General features: G+C 37.2%; 1 protein-coding gene across 2 annotated transcripts in view; it reads left to right on the top strand.

Annotated features, from left to right (window-relative positions):
- Positions 1 to 19,534, top strand: part of UVRAG (UV radiation resistance associated) — a 97,148-nt gene that overhangs the window by 35,647 nt on the left and 41,967 nt on the right. Inside the window, exons 7-12 of one of the 2 annotated variants that reach the window (XM_085300562.1) lie at positions 6,620 to 6,725; positions 8,772 to 8,898; positions 9,867 to 9,951; positions 10,429 to 10,516; positions 11,099 to 11,159; positions 13,029 to 13,194. In XM_085300562.1, the coding sequence (XP_085156688.1) occupies positions 6,620 to 6,725; positions 8,772 to 8,898; positions 9,867 to 9,951; positions 10,429 to 10,516; positions 11,099 to 11,159; positions 13,029 to 13,194 (633 nt within the window). Of the gene's footprint in view, positions 1 to 6,619; positions 6,726 to 8,771; positions 8,899 to 9,866; positions 9,952 to 10,428; positions 10,517 to 11,050; positions 11,160 to 13,028; positions 13,195 to 19,534 lie in introns of both variants that reach the window. The other variant, XM_085300561.1, reaches the window with a different exon arrangement.

The raw sequence follows: 19,534 nt of genomic DNA, 5'->3' as shown, positions 1-19,534 counted from the left end.
ATCATCAGCAAACTTGCTGAGGAGGCACTCTGTCCCCTCATCCAGGTCATTGATGAAGAAGTTGAACAGGATGGGAGCCAGTCCTGAGCCCTGGGGGACGCCACTAGCCACAGGCCTCCAACTGGACTCCACGACCCTCTGATGAYGACCCTCTGAGCTCTGCCTTTCAGCCAGTTCTCAATCCACCTCACTGGCCACTCATCTAACCCACACTTGCTGAGCTTCTCTGGGAGGATGTTATGGGAGACAGTGTCAAAAGTCTTGCTGAAGTCAAGGTGCGCAATGTCCACTGCTCTCCCCTCACCTACCCAACCTTCTGTGCCATCATAGAAGSCTATCAGATTGGTTAAGCAGGATTTCCCCTTGGTGAATCCATGCTGGCTACTCCTGATCACCTTCTTTTCCTCCATATGTCTGGAGATGACATCCAGAATGAGCTGTTCCATCAGCTTTCCAGAGTTGGAGGTGAGGCTGACCGGCCTATAGTWGCCCTTGCCTTGTGCTAGTCTAGTGCCAGATCTCTCTTCTCTAACTCAGTTCTACAACTGTTTTTGTTGTGAATTACAGCTAGTTGTCTTGGAAGGAAATTTTTGAGTTTGGGGATGAGCTCCAGGAAAAAGTGTAGCAGTATGCAGCTCAAAGAAATGAGTCACCTGAATACTGACTGGTGTTTCTCCCCCTTCTCCCTCTAAAGGATAAGACCTGTTTTCAGGTGTCACAAATCTTGTATCCGTCATGTGGACTGCAAATAGAAAAACACAATTCCCTTTGGGGAAGCCTGATGTCGTTTCAACTTGACTTTATGCATCTTCCCTTTTGGTTATGCAGTGAAGTTTAGCCTTAGGCTGACTAACTGCTTCAGGACAAGAATTAAAATGTGTATGAAAATTTATTGGAGGCTGCATAGCAATGAAAGGCAATCAAAATCTGCTGGTGTCACTGCCATGCTTCTGATAGAGGTTGTCGTGTATTTATGCTAATAGGAAACTTATATGTAATTTACCTTCCTGCTATAGAAGACAACTCCAATGTGACCCTATTTGTTGCACTGGCAAGGGTTTCTATAATAGCAAACTTATGAATGCTAGTATAAAGAACAAAAGGTAAACTTAATTTTTAGTTGCCACAAATATTTGTTCTTTTGAATAAAAATCACACTGTAGGCCTATGCTAGCCTAGGGGTAAATCTGTAAATTAGAATACAAGAGAATTAGAGACATAATAGGAAGATTTGAATTTTGGAAAAAAAAAAATCATTCATACTTCATGTTTAAGACAAACTGTTCTCTCTRTGCCCCGTGTTTTTAAGGTGATCTGTATACTAGCCGGCTCCTTTAAATGATCCTCCAAGCGGAGGCCTGGATAACTCCTGCTGCTAGTCTGATGGACATAATTTTCACTTTCTTCTGCAGGGTGCAAACAGTTCAGAGCATCCACTGTTGCAGTGTTCTCACGAACTTGATTATTCAGGAACTCATTCAAGTCCTGCACACTTGTCACAATTCAGAACTGTTTGCAAAGATGACAGAAGGTACCTCTGCTTCAACAGCGTTGTCTTGTGCGACCTCCTTAACGCTTCTACAAGTCGGTGCTGTAATAGCTCAAGGGAGCGAGTCAGGAGACTTATTTTATTCCAYTCTCACTCCCTAGTGTCTTTTCTTGCCCTCTATCAGCTTTTGACAAATTGTAGGAATAAGTTTCTGAAGAACTTGAGGAAGGGAGTGTATGATCATAAATCAGAAAAACCTTTCTTGTGGGAAAGTGGATGTAGCAAATTATGGTTAAAGGGGCTATGTAAAATACATGTGTCTTAGAACTGCCTGGCACTCTCCGGAATCTACTCTCTGGGCTGAAATAGGGGTGTGTGTTCAGTTTTCTGTATTTAATAGGAAAATCTTGCATTTTTTTAATAAAAAGATTGGGTATTGTACTTTCAGGAGCCTACATCTCTTTTACTACCAGAAGAGTTCTGTTCTATTTTCTAAATCCCCAGTAATAATCCTCAGTTTAAATTTAGGCTCACTGTAAACTAAGATTGTTCTGGCAAATGTGACTGTAGGCACTTATTTTTCTTGTGAGAAGTAGCTGTAATATGTGACTGCAGTAATTAATTGATATATTTCTGACTTAAAGTTTTTTTTCATGAAAAATCCAGATGTCTGTTAAAAACAAACAGATATTTGGAGTACATGACAGAACTACTGTCAYTTTTCAAATGTCTAATAAAACTGAGACTTTTTTCATTAATATAAATATAAGCATATGTTAGCTAATAGGCACAACTGTGAATATGCTCCAGCTTTCAGTTTCTTTACTACATGAAGTATTTAGCATGATCTGTCACAGATGGCCACCTATTATTATTATTTTTAAAGATGATAGCCAGGAATGTCCTTACTACATGAAGTAGTAAATCGCGGGAATAATTAATGATCAAGAGGGGACATTTCAGTTGCAGGATACTGCAGTGCCTCTTAAAGAAAAGCAGTTCAGCTGAAACTTAAAATGTAACTTCAAACTTATTGCAAGCTGAGAGARCCAGCGTGTTGTTACAGCATGTTCCCAAGTTGTAAARTCAAGTTATTTCAGACTATTTTATTCCACGGCATTTGAGAAATTTGAAAGAATTCTTGATCTTGCAAAYGAGACAAGGAGGTTGTGCTAAGAAGTTGTGTAATGAAGTTGGAAACTTAGTACCTCTATTTTTTTTCCAAATCAGTACCTGTGTTTAACCGATTGCAAAAACAAATCCCGCTGTAAAGATGTGTAAAGACACAAAGTTACTCAGCTTTTTCTTGGCCAAACATTATGTGCTAGAATTGTGTCAAATCYTACAACCAAATAGAAAGTCAGCTTTGGAGGGAGGGATTTTAGTTCAGAGATGAAAAGCTATTCTTTTGAAAAGCCGTTTTTACTGGTTAGAAGGAAATTCCCAAATAGTTTTGGAGTTGCTGAGATGTTGGCTAGCAAGTGAAGAGGGGAGAGAGATTGAATTTCTTTCTGCAGGTTCTTACTAGATCACTTATGGATGAGGCTTTCTTGATCCTAGATGCTGATACATGGCGAAAGCTTTTGTATATATACCGTTCTTTCAAACTTCCTTTGGRTAGGAGAGTATTTTGTTACCTCTTAGTCTCCCTCGTCTTCAAAAGCAAGTGAATTGAGGGTGGAGGCAGGGCAATAGCTTCACAGATCTCCGCCTCCAAAGTATTGTAAGATGACCTTCTTCTGTAAAGAAGTTTGAATGCCTGCTTTGTTTTTCAGCACTTTCCCAGGCAACAGCGTGGAGCTCACCTGATCTTGGACAAATGCACAGCAGCTATTAGGGGGCCCCAAACAACAGCAGTAAATCTTGTCACAGTTCCGTTCGTTTACCCTACTGCTGGCTTGCAGTGGCTATGAGCCGCTGCAGAGACCCTAGAACAGCCTGCAGACACTGCATGACGACACTGTTGGCTAAGCTATCTCCTGGAGTTCTTAGGTTTCTGCTGTAATTGGCTTGGCTTTCCTTACTGCTGAAGGAAACTTGGTAGCAGGCCAATGGCCTCTTGAAGCCATGAATTAATTTTAATTCTGAAAGTGCTCTGTAAGTGCTAATTTTAATTAAAAAAAATAATGTAGGAAGAATCCTGTTTTGGCTGATAGCGTGTAGATCATGCCATCAGCTGGCTCATAACCGTCAATTACTAAACCGAGGCAAATTGTACTCAAAGCACAAATTGTGCTAACTGTAGGCTGTAGCTTTGGACTTGCAATCAAACTAGCAATGGAAACAGCATGTGGTCAATTAGTGTTGAAACTTCTATCTATTAACTGTATCCAAACTTTAATCCTTAAAGTTTATAGCCTAAATTTGCTGTTCGCCATTCATTGGTGTAATTTCACTGAAGTCTATCTTGTGCGTGCAAGAGTGATGCCCAGAATTTCCAGGCTGCTGTTCKTACAGTTTAGTTTGTATTCCTTTTGGATGTCCAAAGATTGCCAAGTGGGTACAGTGGGGGTTCTTTGGGTGGGAGAGGGAAATTTTTGTTGACAGCTGCTATTTTTGTGATGGTATGTCCCTAAATTTTTAATTTTGGAAGGCTTAACTTCAGGTGTGGACATGACCTTACTGTTACCATTTTCAAGTTCTGAGGACAACAATTAACATACTGTGATTACAAGAATAAAAACTTACTGATACTGGTTGATTCAATATAAATGGCACTACTGTTTGACATCAAAGGAGCCTCATTTAAGTAAGCTTTTTCTGTACTTCAAGGAATGACTGGAAGATATTTGGTTTAAAAAGAGATTTAACAAAAAATAGTCTTGATTATTGAATTATTTCATGTATCAGTCTCTATAGGTTAGGAATATACCTTTAGAGAGAGATATTCCCCAAATTGAAAAAAATATCAGAAGGAATATCTTGGTTTAAGAAGAAAGTCTGAATAGATAACTGTACCTTGTGCTTAAGCATGGGTAGAAGTAGTTGAACTTGTTATAAAATTTGTTTTGGGTTGTTAGCTGAGTATGAATCCAATCATTGTGAAGAACTGGCAAAACAAATAACCCCCTAATACTTGTATCAGTTATGTAAATGCTCTTTCACTGAGTTTTCAACATTTTTCCCTCCCCGCCACACACACACACACTTCTTCGTGCTGAAGTGGCATGATTCAGACTTTACTGAGCTTCTTCCTTAATCTGTTGACAGGCTAGATGAAGATAACTCTTCCAGTACAAAATGAGATGAAGGGGAGAGAAGGGGAAAGGGACTTTCACTCTGTTATTACTCCCTAAGTCTTAACTATTTGAACTTTGAGTTAGACTTTGTAATGTCTGGAAAGAAAATGTTCCAGACCTTCAGGAAAGAGCAAGCTGGAAACTGTTGAAGTAGGAAACTTAAGAGCCCACTCTATGATGTGACAGCAGAGCTTTCAATGACGTTCAGGAAGGGAGGCAAACCTTGACGCTTRCTTGTGTACTGTATGTTACACAACGAAAACATCAAGAGATATTGATGAATGTGGGAGGTATTAGAAGAAGTTCTCTGTAGGACATCCTCGTTTTCATGAGGTTTTGTTACTCCAGAGGGGATGTGAGATGGAGCCCTGAGGTGACCCAGCCAAGTTGGCCTCAGCAGAGTAAAGAAAAAGAGTAAAGAAGAAGCAATAGTGTGAAGGAACTAAAGGTGTCTATTCTAAGTGCATTCACCTTGAGTTTATAGCATGGAAAAGTGCTAAATGATAATGACCTTACTTAATATTCCGAGTATTAGCTTGTCCATATATTATCTTGTCTTTTAGTGGTTTGGGCTAGATGGTGAGGTTAATATGCTGTGCGTGCTGTTAGACAGATGGGATGCCAAAATGGGATAGTATGAGAAGGAATAAGACTTTGTTACTCATAATGGGAAGCATGATTCCTGGTTATTTTCTAGTTGCATGCAGAGCATTACAAATTTAAAAAGCAATACTTCCATTGGTTGGATAAAACTGGAAGAGATTATGTGGTTGTAAAAGAAAGGAGCTGAGTGACCTCTTCTGTATGCTGTAATGCTTTGTTCCTTGGTTCTTAACCATTCTTTTGAAGAGGTAGTAATTTTAATTTTCATTAACAGAAATGGTCATTAAAACAGACTCGGATGGTTGGTCTGCTAGGTAGATGTTTGCCCAGCAAAATAAACATTTCATGCGATAGGTTATGTTGACCACATATTACTGTTCTAGCAGAACCTTCAGATGAGTTTAAATATTTACTCTAGTATAAAGGTACCTGAAGAAAGTCCTTGCGAAAGGAAAAGACACTAACAATTAAACTATGAATGTAAAAGTAAACCTGTTAGCCTGCTTTAAAAGCCATACTCTGCATCTTTAGATCACTTCCTATTCTTCCAAATAATACGATAAGTTCTAGATTCCACTGCAATGCTCGCTAGTCCTAAGAGATGCACTAATGCTCTTCTAGATGCACTTTACCATTGCTGTTCTCTGAGTATCTTTTTTTGACAAATATAGTAACAGCTCAAGTCTGTCTTCACCCCAAAGCCAAACTAAGTGATCATGAACATGTAATCATTTTCTTTACTGCAAGCCTGATTTAAGAAGTTTATAGTTTCATTACAGAGGAAACAATGGCATATTTGAAGATACTAAGGGTGGTTCATGCCTTGGTTGCAGTAAATGGTGGTTCATACTCTTGGCCAGCATGGCTGTACGTTAGATAAGATACCTACTTTTTTTTGGTTGGCTGGTGTCAGCAGTGCTCATTGTAACTGCCATGTATTTATCCTTATGTCTTGATGTTATCAACCGTGCTACAACTTAATAGTAACTTCATGAGAACTCTAATTACCCATGATCTCACCTGTAGCTCTACATCTTTGGCTTCTGTTGAATTTAGTGGCTTAAAAAGAGCATCTAGTACTTGATAGATTTTAGGGTTGCTGCTTCCCTTTGGATACTCATTTATAAGCTGTACAACTTACGATTACACTTTGTTTCGTTTCAAACTAGATCATGATAATCTGAATTCATATCACTTCTGCTCTTTCTGGGGTAACTGGAACATTCATCATTAGGAAGCATGTGGGAGGGAATCTTTAGTACAGCTATAATTTGTCTTCTCTTTACAGGCTTCACAGAGCTCAGTGTGCAATTAAACAGACTCAGGTAACTGTTCAGAAAATAGGAAGAGAGATTGAAGAAAAGCTGAGATGTACATCTACAAGCAATGAACTGGTAGGTTTGTCATCTAAAACCTTATTCTATAGGGCTGCTGAAGCACATGACTGTGCTTTGACCATCAGCTTGCTTGCTTGTGTTTTTTTCTTTTTTTTTTAATTCAATTTAAGCCCATTACTTTAAGTGGAAACTTACCTGAGGAGTATGACATAATGGATTTTAGATTTATGTGTGTTCTTGAGGTAGATTAATYAATAGCTTATTCTATTTTTGACATTGTTTTGTATAATTGTTTTTATGCTCTAAAAGCATAGATACTGCACAATGAATAAAATGTTTGCCAGGAAAGACAAACCTGTAATAATTTGAATTAATTTTGAAGAAAGCTTGCGGTGGATTTAGTGGAGTGAGTCTCCTAGCTCTACCTTCTTGCACCCTACTCCCTTTTGGTGAATGGGATTCATGCAAAAGCTTTCACTGCGGTGAATATTAGTTGTATTAGATCTTGCAATGGCTTTTAACATTTTGTTCCACCTGTCTTTCTCCCCTTCCCTTCCCCACTCCCCGAAGTTGGAAAAACAAAAAACTATAGTGGCACTAGTGTTTCTGCACAGAAGACCTTAGCTCAGCTCAAAGTAGTGAGTTGATAGAGCTGAATTGCTCATGTGCTCATGTCATGAATTGCTTCRTTTATAAACTTATATTAGCACCCACTGGCATGCATCTGGTGCCTTGTATAATAAAGGGTGAACTTCTTGTGATGTGAATGTATCTTACTTCTCTAAGCTAGACTCTGAGTTGAGAGTACTTGAATAATTCCCTACAGTTATGAACTCGGATAAGAGATAGATAAACTTCAACTCTTCAATTTTATCTACCCACTCCAATCACAGGGTTGTCTTGTAGACAGAGAAGTCAGCTCCCTTAAGGGGCAGTTTAACTTCTTATTTGAGTAACTCCAACCTAGATATTCTCTTTATAAATGTGTGAACTGGAGTTTCATTCCTTAATACTGAGTCACGTTTCCTGCTGGGGACTGAATGTACATGTGTAATTGTAGTAAATATGAAGTGGAGGGAAAAGTTCAGGAAAAGCTCACTACTTTTATACAGCTAGCGTTGAAGTGACAATATCTCCATTAACTGCTTGAAAAAGGAAAAGCGAGCTAAGTAACACAAAGTGACAATGTCTATTAGTACTTACAAATATCCAATTGATAGCTCCTTCAGGTTTTGAATTGTATCAGAGGCATGACTTGACTGCACTGAATTGATGTAATGTCCATTTTTCCATTTTGAATCTATTTTCGGTTACTCGACAAATACCTGGAAAACATGGTACATATTCCTCTATTAAAAAAAAAAAAAAAAAAAAAGAAAAGTATAATGAAAGAAAGCTCTACTTCATTACACATATGGCAGCACAATTTCCTAATTGGCAAAATGCATCAAAGAACAGAGCTGCTTCTTTTTAAATGTACAGGAATAAATTTAGAGTAGATACAGGAGTTATTCTAAAATTTGTAAAGGAAAGTTCCTTCAAATATAATCCTGTGTAGTGACATGATTTGTTCCCTGCTATATGTGCTCCTGACTTCTGTAGCCTTTTCTCATCACCCTGAAGTTGAGAAACGGATATAATAATGTAGCTCAGATAAGCATTTTTCAAGCTCCCTGCTTCAATTTGGCATAGACTCTTCCTTGCTCATCTCCCCTCTTGCTACCAAACACTTTGTCAAGCAGTGCTTGCTGTACTGTTAGCTCTCTACTATTAGTTTCTTTATCCTTATCCTGCAAGTTTCTTCCCACCTCTGCTCCTGATTTCTGCCCTGGGCCAGGATGCATCACTGAGCACAGGACAGGAGATGCACTCCATAGGAGGAACAAGTCCTGCAGGATGGAGCTGAATCTCTTCCTCCAGAGCAGTAAACTGATTAGAGTTCTTGATAATGTATTGCTTGTGGTAACCTATTCTGTTCAGTTTTGCTTTAGCAGATGCTATTCTTGTCCTATTTTTCCCTTTTCTTTCTATCACCTCTGTTACAGAAAAGCTTGCATGCAGAAAAACTTTTAAAAAATTAATCTTCAGTTTTTCTTCTAATAGAAAAAGGAGAGTGAATGTTTACAGTTGAAGATTCTGGTGCTACGTAACGAACTGGAGAGGCAGAAGAAGGCTCTGGGTCAAGAAGTAGCCTTATTGCACAAGGAGCAAAATAACTTGCATGAAAGAGGTGGGTGTAGAAATATTACTACTTCTACTGCTGATATTCATAATCCACTGATCAGAAGAGTAATAGCCTGCCTTATAGTAGTGGTGATTGAAAAAAAGGCGATGATTTGATTTTTTTTTTTTTTTAATTTTTTTTTAGTCTGTGGTGTGCCTGTGCTTTCCTTTATCTGAAGCTTTCAGCCAGATGCAAATTCTTCACCACCTGTGTCATATTAAATTCTTGACAAAAACATTTCTGGTATCCTATCTCTAGATAACTCCTTAATACAATACCTGTATAAAGCAATTTTAAACCTATGCTTAATTAAAATTGTATGAGAGACTTGGAAAAGCTGCAGTATAATGCAGCAAATGGCATGATGCAGGCACATCTTAGTGTCATGAGCAATGTTGTTACACCTTTGGTTGGGATTCTATTTTAAGTTCTAGATGACAACTATCCTTCTTAATGGCTTAGCGTGTAAGTGAAAGATGAGATGCTCAGTTTCCTTCTTGTTTTGTTTTACTGGGGAAGCATCCTATAGTAAAATGTTATGCTTTATACTACACTGTTGTCCCTTTAGAGCTCACCAGCAGCAGAGCTACTCAGATGTTTGATCATCTTGCAGGATATTTTTGAATTTTCCAATTGAATGCATAATTGTTACTGAAGATGAAATATTTACTGTGCAAGTACTTGAGTTGCATTAACTGAATTGCTGTATTACTAGAGACATGCGGGGAGCGGGTGTTAAAGGAGAATGAGATCTTGGTGGTGGTATTTGGCTGGTGATTAGTGTAGAGTGCATGAAGACAGATGTTTCTCCTGCACTGTCATTTCCCAGTTTGGCCGCTTACCATTGAAAAGGGGCACCTAAGAATAGTTGGAGGCTTAGTGCCAAAATTTATGTCAGTATCTGCTTTTGGAATGTCAGATAATTAAGAAAATATCTGATTTTTTTTTATTTCCTGACTCTTTATGTTGTATAGAAAATGTATTCGAGACTGAGTACCAGAAGCTTCAAGAGCATAATGAATCCTTGCATGAATTAAGAAAGGAATGCACTGCGAAGAGGTAAAAGGACCCACTTGTCTGTAATTGGAAAGGAAATACAGGCTTGTAAATAAGGCATTTGGCTTGGATTTGTATTTCACTGAATTATCCATATTGTCTCCCCCAAAAATTCTGTTAGGAAATCTTTGCTATAATTTCTTGATGTCTAAAGTGGGAATTAACAATGGTAGACCTGGAAGAGAAGAAACCAAATAYTCTGTTGCACCTGTAGACTATCATAGGACTTCTAATTCTGTTTTATAGATCACTGCTTTGTAGTACTTAATTGTCCTAGTCAGAATATACCTATAATATGACATACCAACCAACCAAAAATTAAAAAAATAGCTGTATATTGTGTTTATCCTTGTGAAATTACTTAGCCCTCTGGAGGGAGGGAAAATGATGCTTAGGACAATGCAGAAGGGTTACAAGGGCTCGATGTGTTTACTCAAAACTTTGAAGAAACTRATGGTTTTGTGTTCTCTTTCCCTGAAGAGAACTGTTTTTGAAGACGAATGCCCAGCTGACTATTCGATGCAAGCAATTGCTGTCGGAGCTATCCTATATCTACCCTATTGATTTGGTATGTTTCAGGTTTACCAAAAACTAGCCTCAAGTGAAATGAATTTTCTGTTTCTTACATCTGAAGCAATTCTGTTCTCTTCCTGATGAAACATGCTCTCTACTCATGCTGTTTTTCCATCTTTCTTGGATGTGGTGTTCTTAAACCTCATAAGGAGAGAACTGTCTTATGCTAGCATCTCTGTCTCAGCTCTAAGAGCAGAGTGTATGTGGGTGTATGTGTTTGTATCTACAACTTAATGCATGCTTGCAATGTCATGTGTAATTATTTAAAGTAAAGCTGACAATATGTTAACTAAACTTTAAAAGATTGTACCAAAAAATTTGCCAAAAGATTCACCTCCTAAGCCCTTTATAGGTTGATTAAAATGAAGCTCTTAAATATTTCTGTATTGTTACTTTCTCTGAATTAAATGTGGAATAAAATACCATCTYGATATCACTTTGGATTTTGTTGACTATTTAATTCTGTTTTACAAAAATACTTGCTTTACTGTCATAGGGTTTTGTACAAGTTTCTATTTTTTTTTTTTAGGAATCATTGACCCAGATTCACTTTCTACTGTTGATTTTATATTTACAGAATGATCAAAAGGATTACTTTGTTTGTGGAGTCAAGCTTCCCAATTCTGAAGACTTTCAAGGTAGCTGGATATTCTTAATTTAGTGCTTACAGTTGACATGGATCTAAAATTAAGTAAATGGAGCAATAGCTTAGGATAGAAAACCATGACTGGAAGAAGATCTAGACTAGAATATAACTTTGAAAGTGTTCAGTTAGTAGCTAGCATAAATGATTTTACTGTTGATTCTTATAAGAAGTACCACTGTATTTTAAAGCCGTATAATCAGACACTGGAACAGGTTGCCCAGACATTTATCAGCTGATGTGCAAGAATTGTTGTGTGGTTTGCTGTAGTTTTTAAACTTGCCAAATAAGTAATTTGCATAAGTATGACTTTAAAGCTGCCTCACAGTAATTYCTGCCTTGGTATGGCAATATTTCACTGGTCAACCTCTGTTGTAACAGCCTACATTATCCTGTTGCAGACACAAATACGTATGCCTGCCTGTGTAACAGTTGTACAGGTAACTGCATGCATGCGTTTATCTACAAATGTYTGGTATGAATTGGAAATTCATTAAATCCCACTTGTGAACGTCTTGCCTGGCAGAATGAACAACTACTGGGAGCATGTGGTTTCCCAAGTAAAAAACCTCAGTCAAATATCTAACTCTTTGTAAAAATTTCCTATAATAATTAACTTATGCTAATAATATGTATATTGAATGCTGGAATAATGAAGGTATGAGCTTTAATACAAATTAATTTGACAGTATGACGAAGGTCAGTTTATTGCATTGTTTTGCTGACTGCACTAAGTCTAGTAACTCAGTTTTGTAATTCTTGAGAACCAGTAGTATGCACCTTCTGGCCTATTGGCAGTTTACTGCTGTCAAGTAGTCTTAAAAATTTCTAAATACTCTAAAGAATTAATAATACTGTATTATAGGAAAGAAAGACCTGGCATTCCGTTCAGTGAAACATGGAGCTAAACTTGAAAAGTTGTTAGCTGACTTACTGTGTATGAGTTCAGACAGCTAGTAGAAAATTATACTAAAAAAATTGAGCATCTAAAAACAAGTTTTGCTGGAAGTGTTAAACATCTTTTACTGGAGCATTCTTTTATAAAAGGGTGCAGTTCTTAAATCCATATACGATGTCTTGTTCTACAGCTTAGTATGATTTCATAGATCTTAAGCGTCATTAAATGCTTTGCTTAAAGAGGACCTTAGTTTAATTGATTGCCCCCAGAAGACACTTCCTTGCCTCTGAAGAGGAGACATCTGTCATGTTTGTGTTAAGATGTTCACTTTTAAAATGCTGAGGAAAAATGAGAAGTTTTTATATGGGTAACATGTGGATTGTAGAAAAGGGTTTAATTTGAATCAGAAGACCTGTGTGTATTCCCAGCAAGTGAAACTTCAAGGTAGAACCTTAAATGCCTATCTGATAATGATACTTCAAAACCATGGTTTTGAAGTAAGTTTTTTAGGTTATTGGCAAAGAACAGATCAGATTCTGGAGTGCAGTGTGTCTCCAGCTGATCTCTCTAATAAATAAAGTTATGGAGGAGTGCAGCTTTTCTCTGATCTTGGCAAAATGTCATCTACATTTAGAGAAAAGCAAAAAGCTTAAGACTTGAATTTGGGCTTAGAAATGTTCTTTCACTTCTTCCTTTCTTCTTCCCTTTTTCTGCTCACCAAACTTGAAGAGTAACTTCTAATTCTGAAAGTGTAAAACTGGAAGGAGGACTTGGCGATCACCGATTTTATGTTGCCTTTTAGTGAAGGATGTTAACAGTTGTAAAGCATATTTAARTCTATTAGGTTATAACTTCTGATAATTTCAGTAGCTTTATCATGCTTTCACTGTGCAATAAGGATGAACTTTTTTTGAGTTTTCACTGAAGTTCAATTGGTTAAATAATGGATTTTTTTATTTTTGACAGCAAAAGATGATGGAAGCATTGCTGTTGCCCTGGGCTACACTGCTCATTTGGTTTCAATGATTTCCTACTTCTTACAAGTGCCACTCAGGTATCCCATAATTCACAAGGGCTCCAGGTCTACAATCAAAGATAATATCAATGACAAACTGACAGAGAAGGAGCGAGAGTAAGTATCCTATAGATATATTTAAGAACTTTCTTTCATTTTTATTTTTTGTAAGGAAAAACCATAAACAGTCCTCCCCAAAACTTGAACAGTTTTGGGTAGTCTGAAGCGATGCGGAGTCTGAAGTTGTTACTATCTCTATTAGTCGTCGGGTGGCAGTTTCTGGTCTGATGTTGGAATCCTGTTTTCTAACAAGACTAGTCAGTCCAGCTTCATTGTTCTAGGTCTGTTGGCAGATATGCTATTTTTACTATGTGCTATTATTACTTTTGTAATAATGATATTAAAAATGTGAATAGTGTCTTGGAAATGCAAGTTGTGGCTGCAGTTTGGAAAACTTGCCTTTCGTGCGTAGGTACTGGCTATGGGAGTAGGCTGCAGATGCTAGATACCAGTGTAGCCTTCACTGAGGAGTTGCTGCCAGTGGGGCAGCAGTGTTTGATAAACATGACAAAATAAATARCTTTCTTAGTGTAGGGGATTTTAACCACTTAAACAAGAATGTAAATTACCTACTAATCAATTTAATATTCAATTTAGAGGKTTTTTTTTAACATCTTATCTAAAATAATGTTGTGCTTTAACATGTAGCTAGGCTATTGCTATTGTGCTATTAGGAAACTATCTTGCTGTCCTTAAATCCACTCTCTGAATGTCTTCCCCTGCCTCTTGGCCCCTTGCCAATCTTCCCACTGTCATTGCACCTGCGGACTCTAATGGGAAAATAATGGTGATTATTGGTTAAGCCTCACTTTGCAGCCTGCAACCACAGAACTCAAAGGAATGCAACACTGACCAGCTGTGGGAAGCCAGCTGTTGCACTCCTTCGGCATCTGTACTGTTGGCTTCAGATTCAGGCTTGTGGCACCAGTAATTCCATTGCTCTTCCTCTACGTTCATAGGCAACATTTGAAAAAGAAGTAAGGGAAATAGTTTTTTGTGGCTAGGGGGAATGAATTTGTGGAAAATGACTGTCTTTATCATGAAGACTCTAAYTTTTTTTGCTTTGGAGATATTTGATCAAAGCTTTTAACAGTATTTCCTTATAGTCCCCATCAAGATGAAAAGGCTTTTTCATGCTGTGCATGGTTGAGAGGATCTGGGTATTTAGMAGTGTCTAATTTCTCTTTGTTTAGTGTCTTTCAGCAGGACAGGACTGGGAATTTGCACTAAGAGTTAAACTGTCGCTGAGATTTTGCTATTTAGACAAGATGAAGTATGGACTACAGTAACTGTCTTGCAGATGACTTTTGATACCACTTTAATAACTTGTCCAAACACTTCCTGAGTAATTTAGTAGAATATCAAACTGATTTTACTTCACTGTAGAGCTCTAAGCACATGATCATCCTCCTTCCTGTACRTCACTTTCAAGAGGGCAGTGAACTTGAACATTTATATCTGGAGAAGAAATTTGAGGGATAGRACTGCCTGTGTGTGGGTGTATAAAGATTAAACCAATTTCCTGTTGTCTGAGACTGATTGGAAGGCCTAGTCTTACAGACGATAGCCTTCCAAGCCTTCATGACTTAATACTTTATTTCACAATACGTTTTTGAAAAAGAGAAAGTTTAGCTAAGTATATTTGTCCCTATTGGGCTATTTACCTGTGTTCTGCAAGATTTTTTCAGGATTAGCTCCTGCCTGAGTTCTTCTATTCCCAGATATTGGAGAGTCAGTCCTACAAACTCTCGAAGGACTTCAGTTGCTATAGAAAAGCTCAAATATCTTTACTAGTAGTTTTCTTTCTAAACTAATAGCTCGTGTTTCTCATCTGCTCCTAAATGAATTGAATGTAGCAATTAATATGCGTTATTGGAATTCTTTATTTCAGTAACATGTTCTTAAACAGCTTTTCTAACTCCAGTGTAAACTGTTGAATAATTATGTTGAGGTTTTTTCCATACTCAGTTTTTATTATAATACATTGCATCATGGTTATTAATTATGTTAAACATTTTTCTTGGCTTCATACTTTTTTTCTGGACTACAAGTTTGCCTCTCTGACATCCATATTAAGAGCTTCTAAAAATCTTGCATCGGGGTTTTTTCACTCAAGTAGTTTAAGTTTTTGGTTTCAATATTATACTACATAGAAGTATTACTTCCTTCAYCATCTTTCTAGTTTCTGTGCTGGGTTTTTAAAGCCCTTACTCTAAGCTGCTTTATTTTCAGAGCTGTTTTTGTGCAGAAGTATAATAATATTATTTTGGGAATCTTTTGTGCAGTTCAGATTTGTTTTCTTGGATGATCTCATTCTCAAAGTTCTAGCAGAAGTATTCCATTCTGTGTGCTGTAATTAYTATTATATTGCAATTAGAGTCTATTTAAAAAAAAAAATAGGATTCTGTGGTGAGAATTTATCACTAGTGTCTGGCCCCATTACTGAGGGTTGCAATATTTCTCCCATAAATCTGCTTTTATGACTTTCTGAACTACCAAGGTAAGGCAAGGGTATCATTTTCCATTAGTATCTCATTAATGTGTTTCTCCAATTGTGCCTTTCAGCATCTCCAGAGTATATCATATATTTAAGAGTAAAGATTATCATTCCACTAGAAGATTTGGAGTCTGAAAGAATCCAGTGCAAATGATGGATGTATAACTAGGATTTAGGCTGTCCGGGACAGTAGCATGTGCTTCTGCTCCAGTGTCAAACATTGTTGCTGAATAAACTCCTTAAATTCCTTACTATTCTTAAGAACCAGAAATATAGCGCTTTATCCTGTTCTTGTAAACAAGTAAGAAAGCTAAAATTAAAAAACATGTATGATATGTTCTGATATTGTCTTTCATGTCCTTCATTGAATGCTTCTATTAGTTTACTTCTGGATTTTTTTAAAAAGAATAGMCAACTGCAAAATGAGGAACATTAAGTCTGGAGCTAGATGTATGTAATTAATTGCKCGTGGCGGCATTGTCATTGTCATAGTATTTTTAGGTAGTCTTTGTTTGACTACTTTTATTTAAATCCTCATATAATCTACATGTAGTGCTTAGTAAATGCCTGTCTTTTTRCTAATTTGGATCTACTGAATCTTTTGAAATACTATCAATCTTCCTGTGCATTTTAATGTGAGTACGGTAAAGTACACTTATGGCATCTGTTTGGGAGTCTTTAGCTTGTGTTAACTCAAAGCTATTTTCAGTTGCTGCATTTGTAATTGAAACTTCACATGGCATTTTTACAGCCTGACAGTTGAATCTWTACGAATAGAATCGTAGTTTCATCAAGCTACATTAGACAGCTTGCAACTATGTATACTTCCCTAAGRAAAATAATGTTCTTTAGAGGATTTAATCATCTTCTGGGTACCATATATGTATCTAGAGAAGTAAAATGCATATTTTCAGCAATTACTTCTGAATTTTTGCCTGCACGTTCATACTGTATCTTTGGGGGTAAAAAAAAAAATATTTTATATAAAATAATATATATTTTAAGGAACTTCCCAGCTATAGATCTATGTAACGGGTAATTTGTAAGGGAGAATAGTTTCAAGAAATAACTTTACTGTCGTCATTTCTTTGTAGTAGTAGTAGTAAACAGAGGCTGAATACTACAAGCTGTCTGTTACCAAGAGCTGGAAGAAGTGCCTTTGGGGAAGGGCTGATCCAGCCTTGCCATGTTGTGTGTTCTTGTCTGTACCTTTCCTGATAATCGTAGTTAGAGACATGCTCAAAGATCCTTTGGGATGGTCTAGTCTTATTTTCTTACATGCCGGTAAAATCTCCACAGTTCACATCATGAATATTTGGCATTAGTTGACCCAAGGTTATAGTAACCTACTCTAAGGTTTCTTTGACTTCTTACCATTTTAGAAGGTTTAAGGTCTTTTCTTCCACTTTGCTTGACATATACAGACACCAGCAGACTTAGGGAAAGGATTCACAAACAGCTGTGATACCTTACTTTTTTTTTGCAGTTATGTTCTATTGTTTGCAGTTATGAAAAACAGCATAAGGAGAAGTGAAATTTAGCATGCAGCTTTTTTGTTGCCCTAAGGACTTGGCTTTGCCAACAGGGACACTGAGAAGTAGGACTAGACCTTTTTCATTGTCAGATCTYCATCTTGTGAGCTGAAATTGAACTTCAGAAAAAATAAAATGTTGGACAATTAACGATTTTTTTTCTGGACAAACAGCTGTAAGAGCTAGAATTTTTATGTGAAGTAAGATTGAACAACAACTGAAGTGCTTAAAAAAACTTATACAAGCTACTTGCATTTTTGTTGAATAACTAGAAACAGTAAGCAGTTTCATGATTAGTTTACTGACTTKCTTAGTTGGAATTGCTTCTGTTCTAAATGGTTTTGTAAATTATGCTAATAGCAGTCTTCTCTGAACACCTTCTGTTGCCATTAAACATGGGAAACATCTGTTATGTTCATTAACGTCTGTTTGTCTGCTCTACTGCTCTCATAGAAAACAGAATCAAAATTACATGCTGTTTGCAGTCAAAGGTGTCACATCAGATCTAGAAGTAATTCTCTGGAAATAATTTCTGTGATGGATTATACCTCAAGATGCCTTTTCCTGAAGCTCAGCTTCACTGTTACTGCAAACTTTGATTGCGTTAGACTGTAATTCACAGTCAGTTTTCATATTATTGTTTAGGTAAGCTTTCAAAAATTTGCTATGACGAGCCATGGTCATAGAGAACTGCTGGGGTGAGACTTTATCCGTAAGACGAGCCCGAGTGTGTCCAACCTCGTATCAGAGGCATGTCAGCACTCCAAACTGGCAGTAATTCTCTAGGTGCTGAAAGCTTGTAGCCCACGTGGCAGGTGAAAAAGATGATGATTAAAAAAAAAAAGTCACCTTTCACTAGGTTGAGGCTGTCTCTTGCATCTGAAGAGTGCATCAAACATAAAATACAGATGCTGTCGTCAGGTCATCAGAGTACTTAGATTTCTCAGTGATGTTAAGTTATGAGTGGAATTATTCTAAGACTGCTCCTGGTCAGCTAAATCCAACATGCAAGTGCTGAGTCAAAGAGCTGCAGCATGGTGTAGTATGCAATGAATACTTGCATACTACATAAAAATATGCAWTTTTTACCGTTTAATTCTGACCAGCAGATAGGTTTACCCTAGTTTGAGATGTTTTTAATGAGTTTAAGGGGCCAAATTTCAGAATAGATGGAAAAAATAAGAATAGTCAGGATAGATATACTTCTAACCTTCACGTGTTGAAGCAACATTTGAATGCAACACTAGCATRTTTACTCATTTGCACTGAAAAGATGCTTCAATTGTACAGTGTATGTATTTCACAAACTACTGGGTAATAGAAACTGGAGTATTGGAAGCATGATTAAAACAAAGCTTGTATCAAAACYAATTCTCTTTCGTTTCTTGTAAGTGTGAAAAGCCAGCTTTGCAAATGAGAGGAGCTAAGCGTKACTGAGCAGGCCTATGGGTAACTTTGGAGCTTTTAGAAATTACTTGTTGAATGAGCTTTGTCTAAGAGTTGTCCTCACTAATGTGTTCTAGCTCCTGTTTCAAGCAACRTGAAATCTGAATGACGGAGTTGTAGTAGACCTACTACAACTGGAGATGGTTACTGTTTTATGCTGTGACTTATCTACTACCATGCTGAAAAATCACAGCACTAAGCAAGTGAAGAGTAACTTTTCACTGACATACTAACATCTTTCAACCAGATAGAGAAATCTTTAATCATGTTTGATACTTTGTCTGAGATGATAAAAATGGCGACTTTGGGAAGAAATCTTGGCAACCTCAAATCAGATGGAGGGAGATGCCTTGTTGAGAAACCGAATAGCTGTCAAACCAAGCTGATTCTTTGTGGTAGATTGAGTGTGTGTTAAGTGTCCAACTATATTGCTTAAAGAATGCTTTTTGCCATGAACTTATCTTGAACTGTGTTTTATGTTCCGCATTCTTGAGGGTATTTATCTAGAAAGCAGGCTTATTTTATTCTTGATCACAGAAATAATCAATGCTTTTTACCTTCATTGAGTCAGCAAATATTACTGTCCATKGATTAAAAACTAAGATGTCCCTTAATAAATTTATATACTACTTTACAGAACTGTGGTTCTGGAAGCTGATTCTTCCCCCCCCCCCCTTTTTTTATGCTCCTGGCCAGTCTGAGAAAAGCTGAGTTTGTTTATTGCAGTAGAAGAGACCACTGACCCCAGACATTTACAGCTGAGAAATGTTTCTATGCAGAAATGCTAGCTTGCTTTACTCCCATTGGAACACTATACTCCTGATGAGATTATTTTTCTAAACAGTACTTCATTTTTCAATAGTGGGGGACTTGACCTATGTGAAGTGTCTTCTAGTTAAAAATGATCCTTCTATGGCAGGAA

This window comes from Rhea americana, unplaced genomic scaffold, assembly GCF_003343005.1.
Source record: "Rhea americana isolate MKP2758 unplaced genomic scaffold, rheAme1 scaffold_165, whole genome shotgun sequence".
Lineage (NCBI taxonomy): Eukaryota > Metazoa > Chordata > Aves > Rheiformes > Rheidae > Rhea > Rhea americana.
This window is presented reverse-complemented; position numbering and strand designations above follow the sequence as displayed.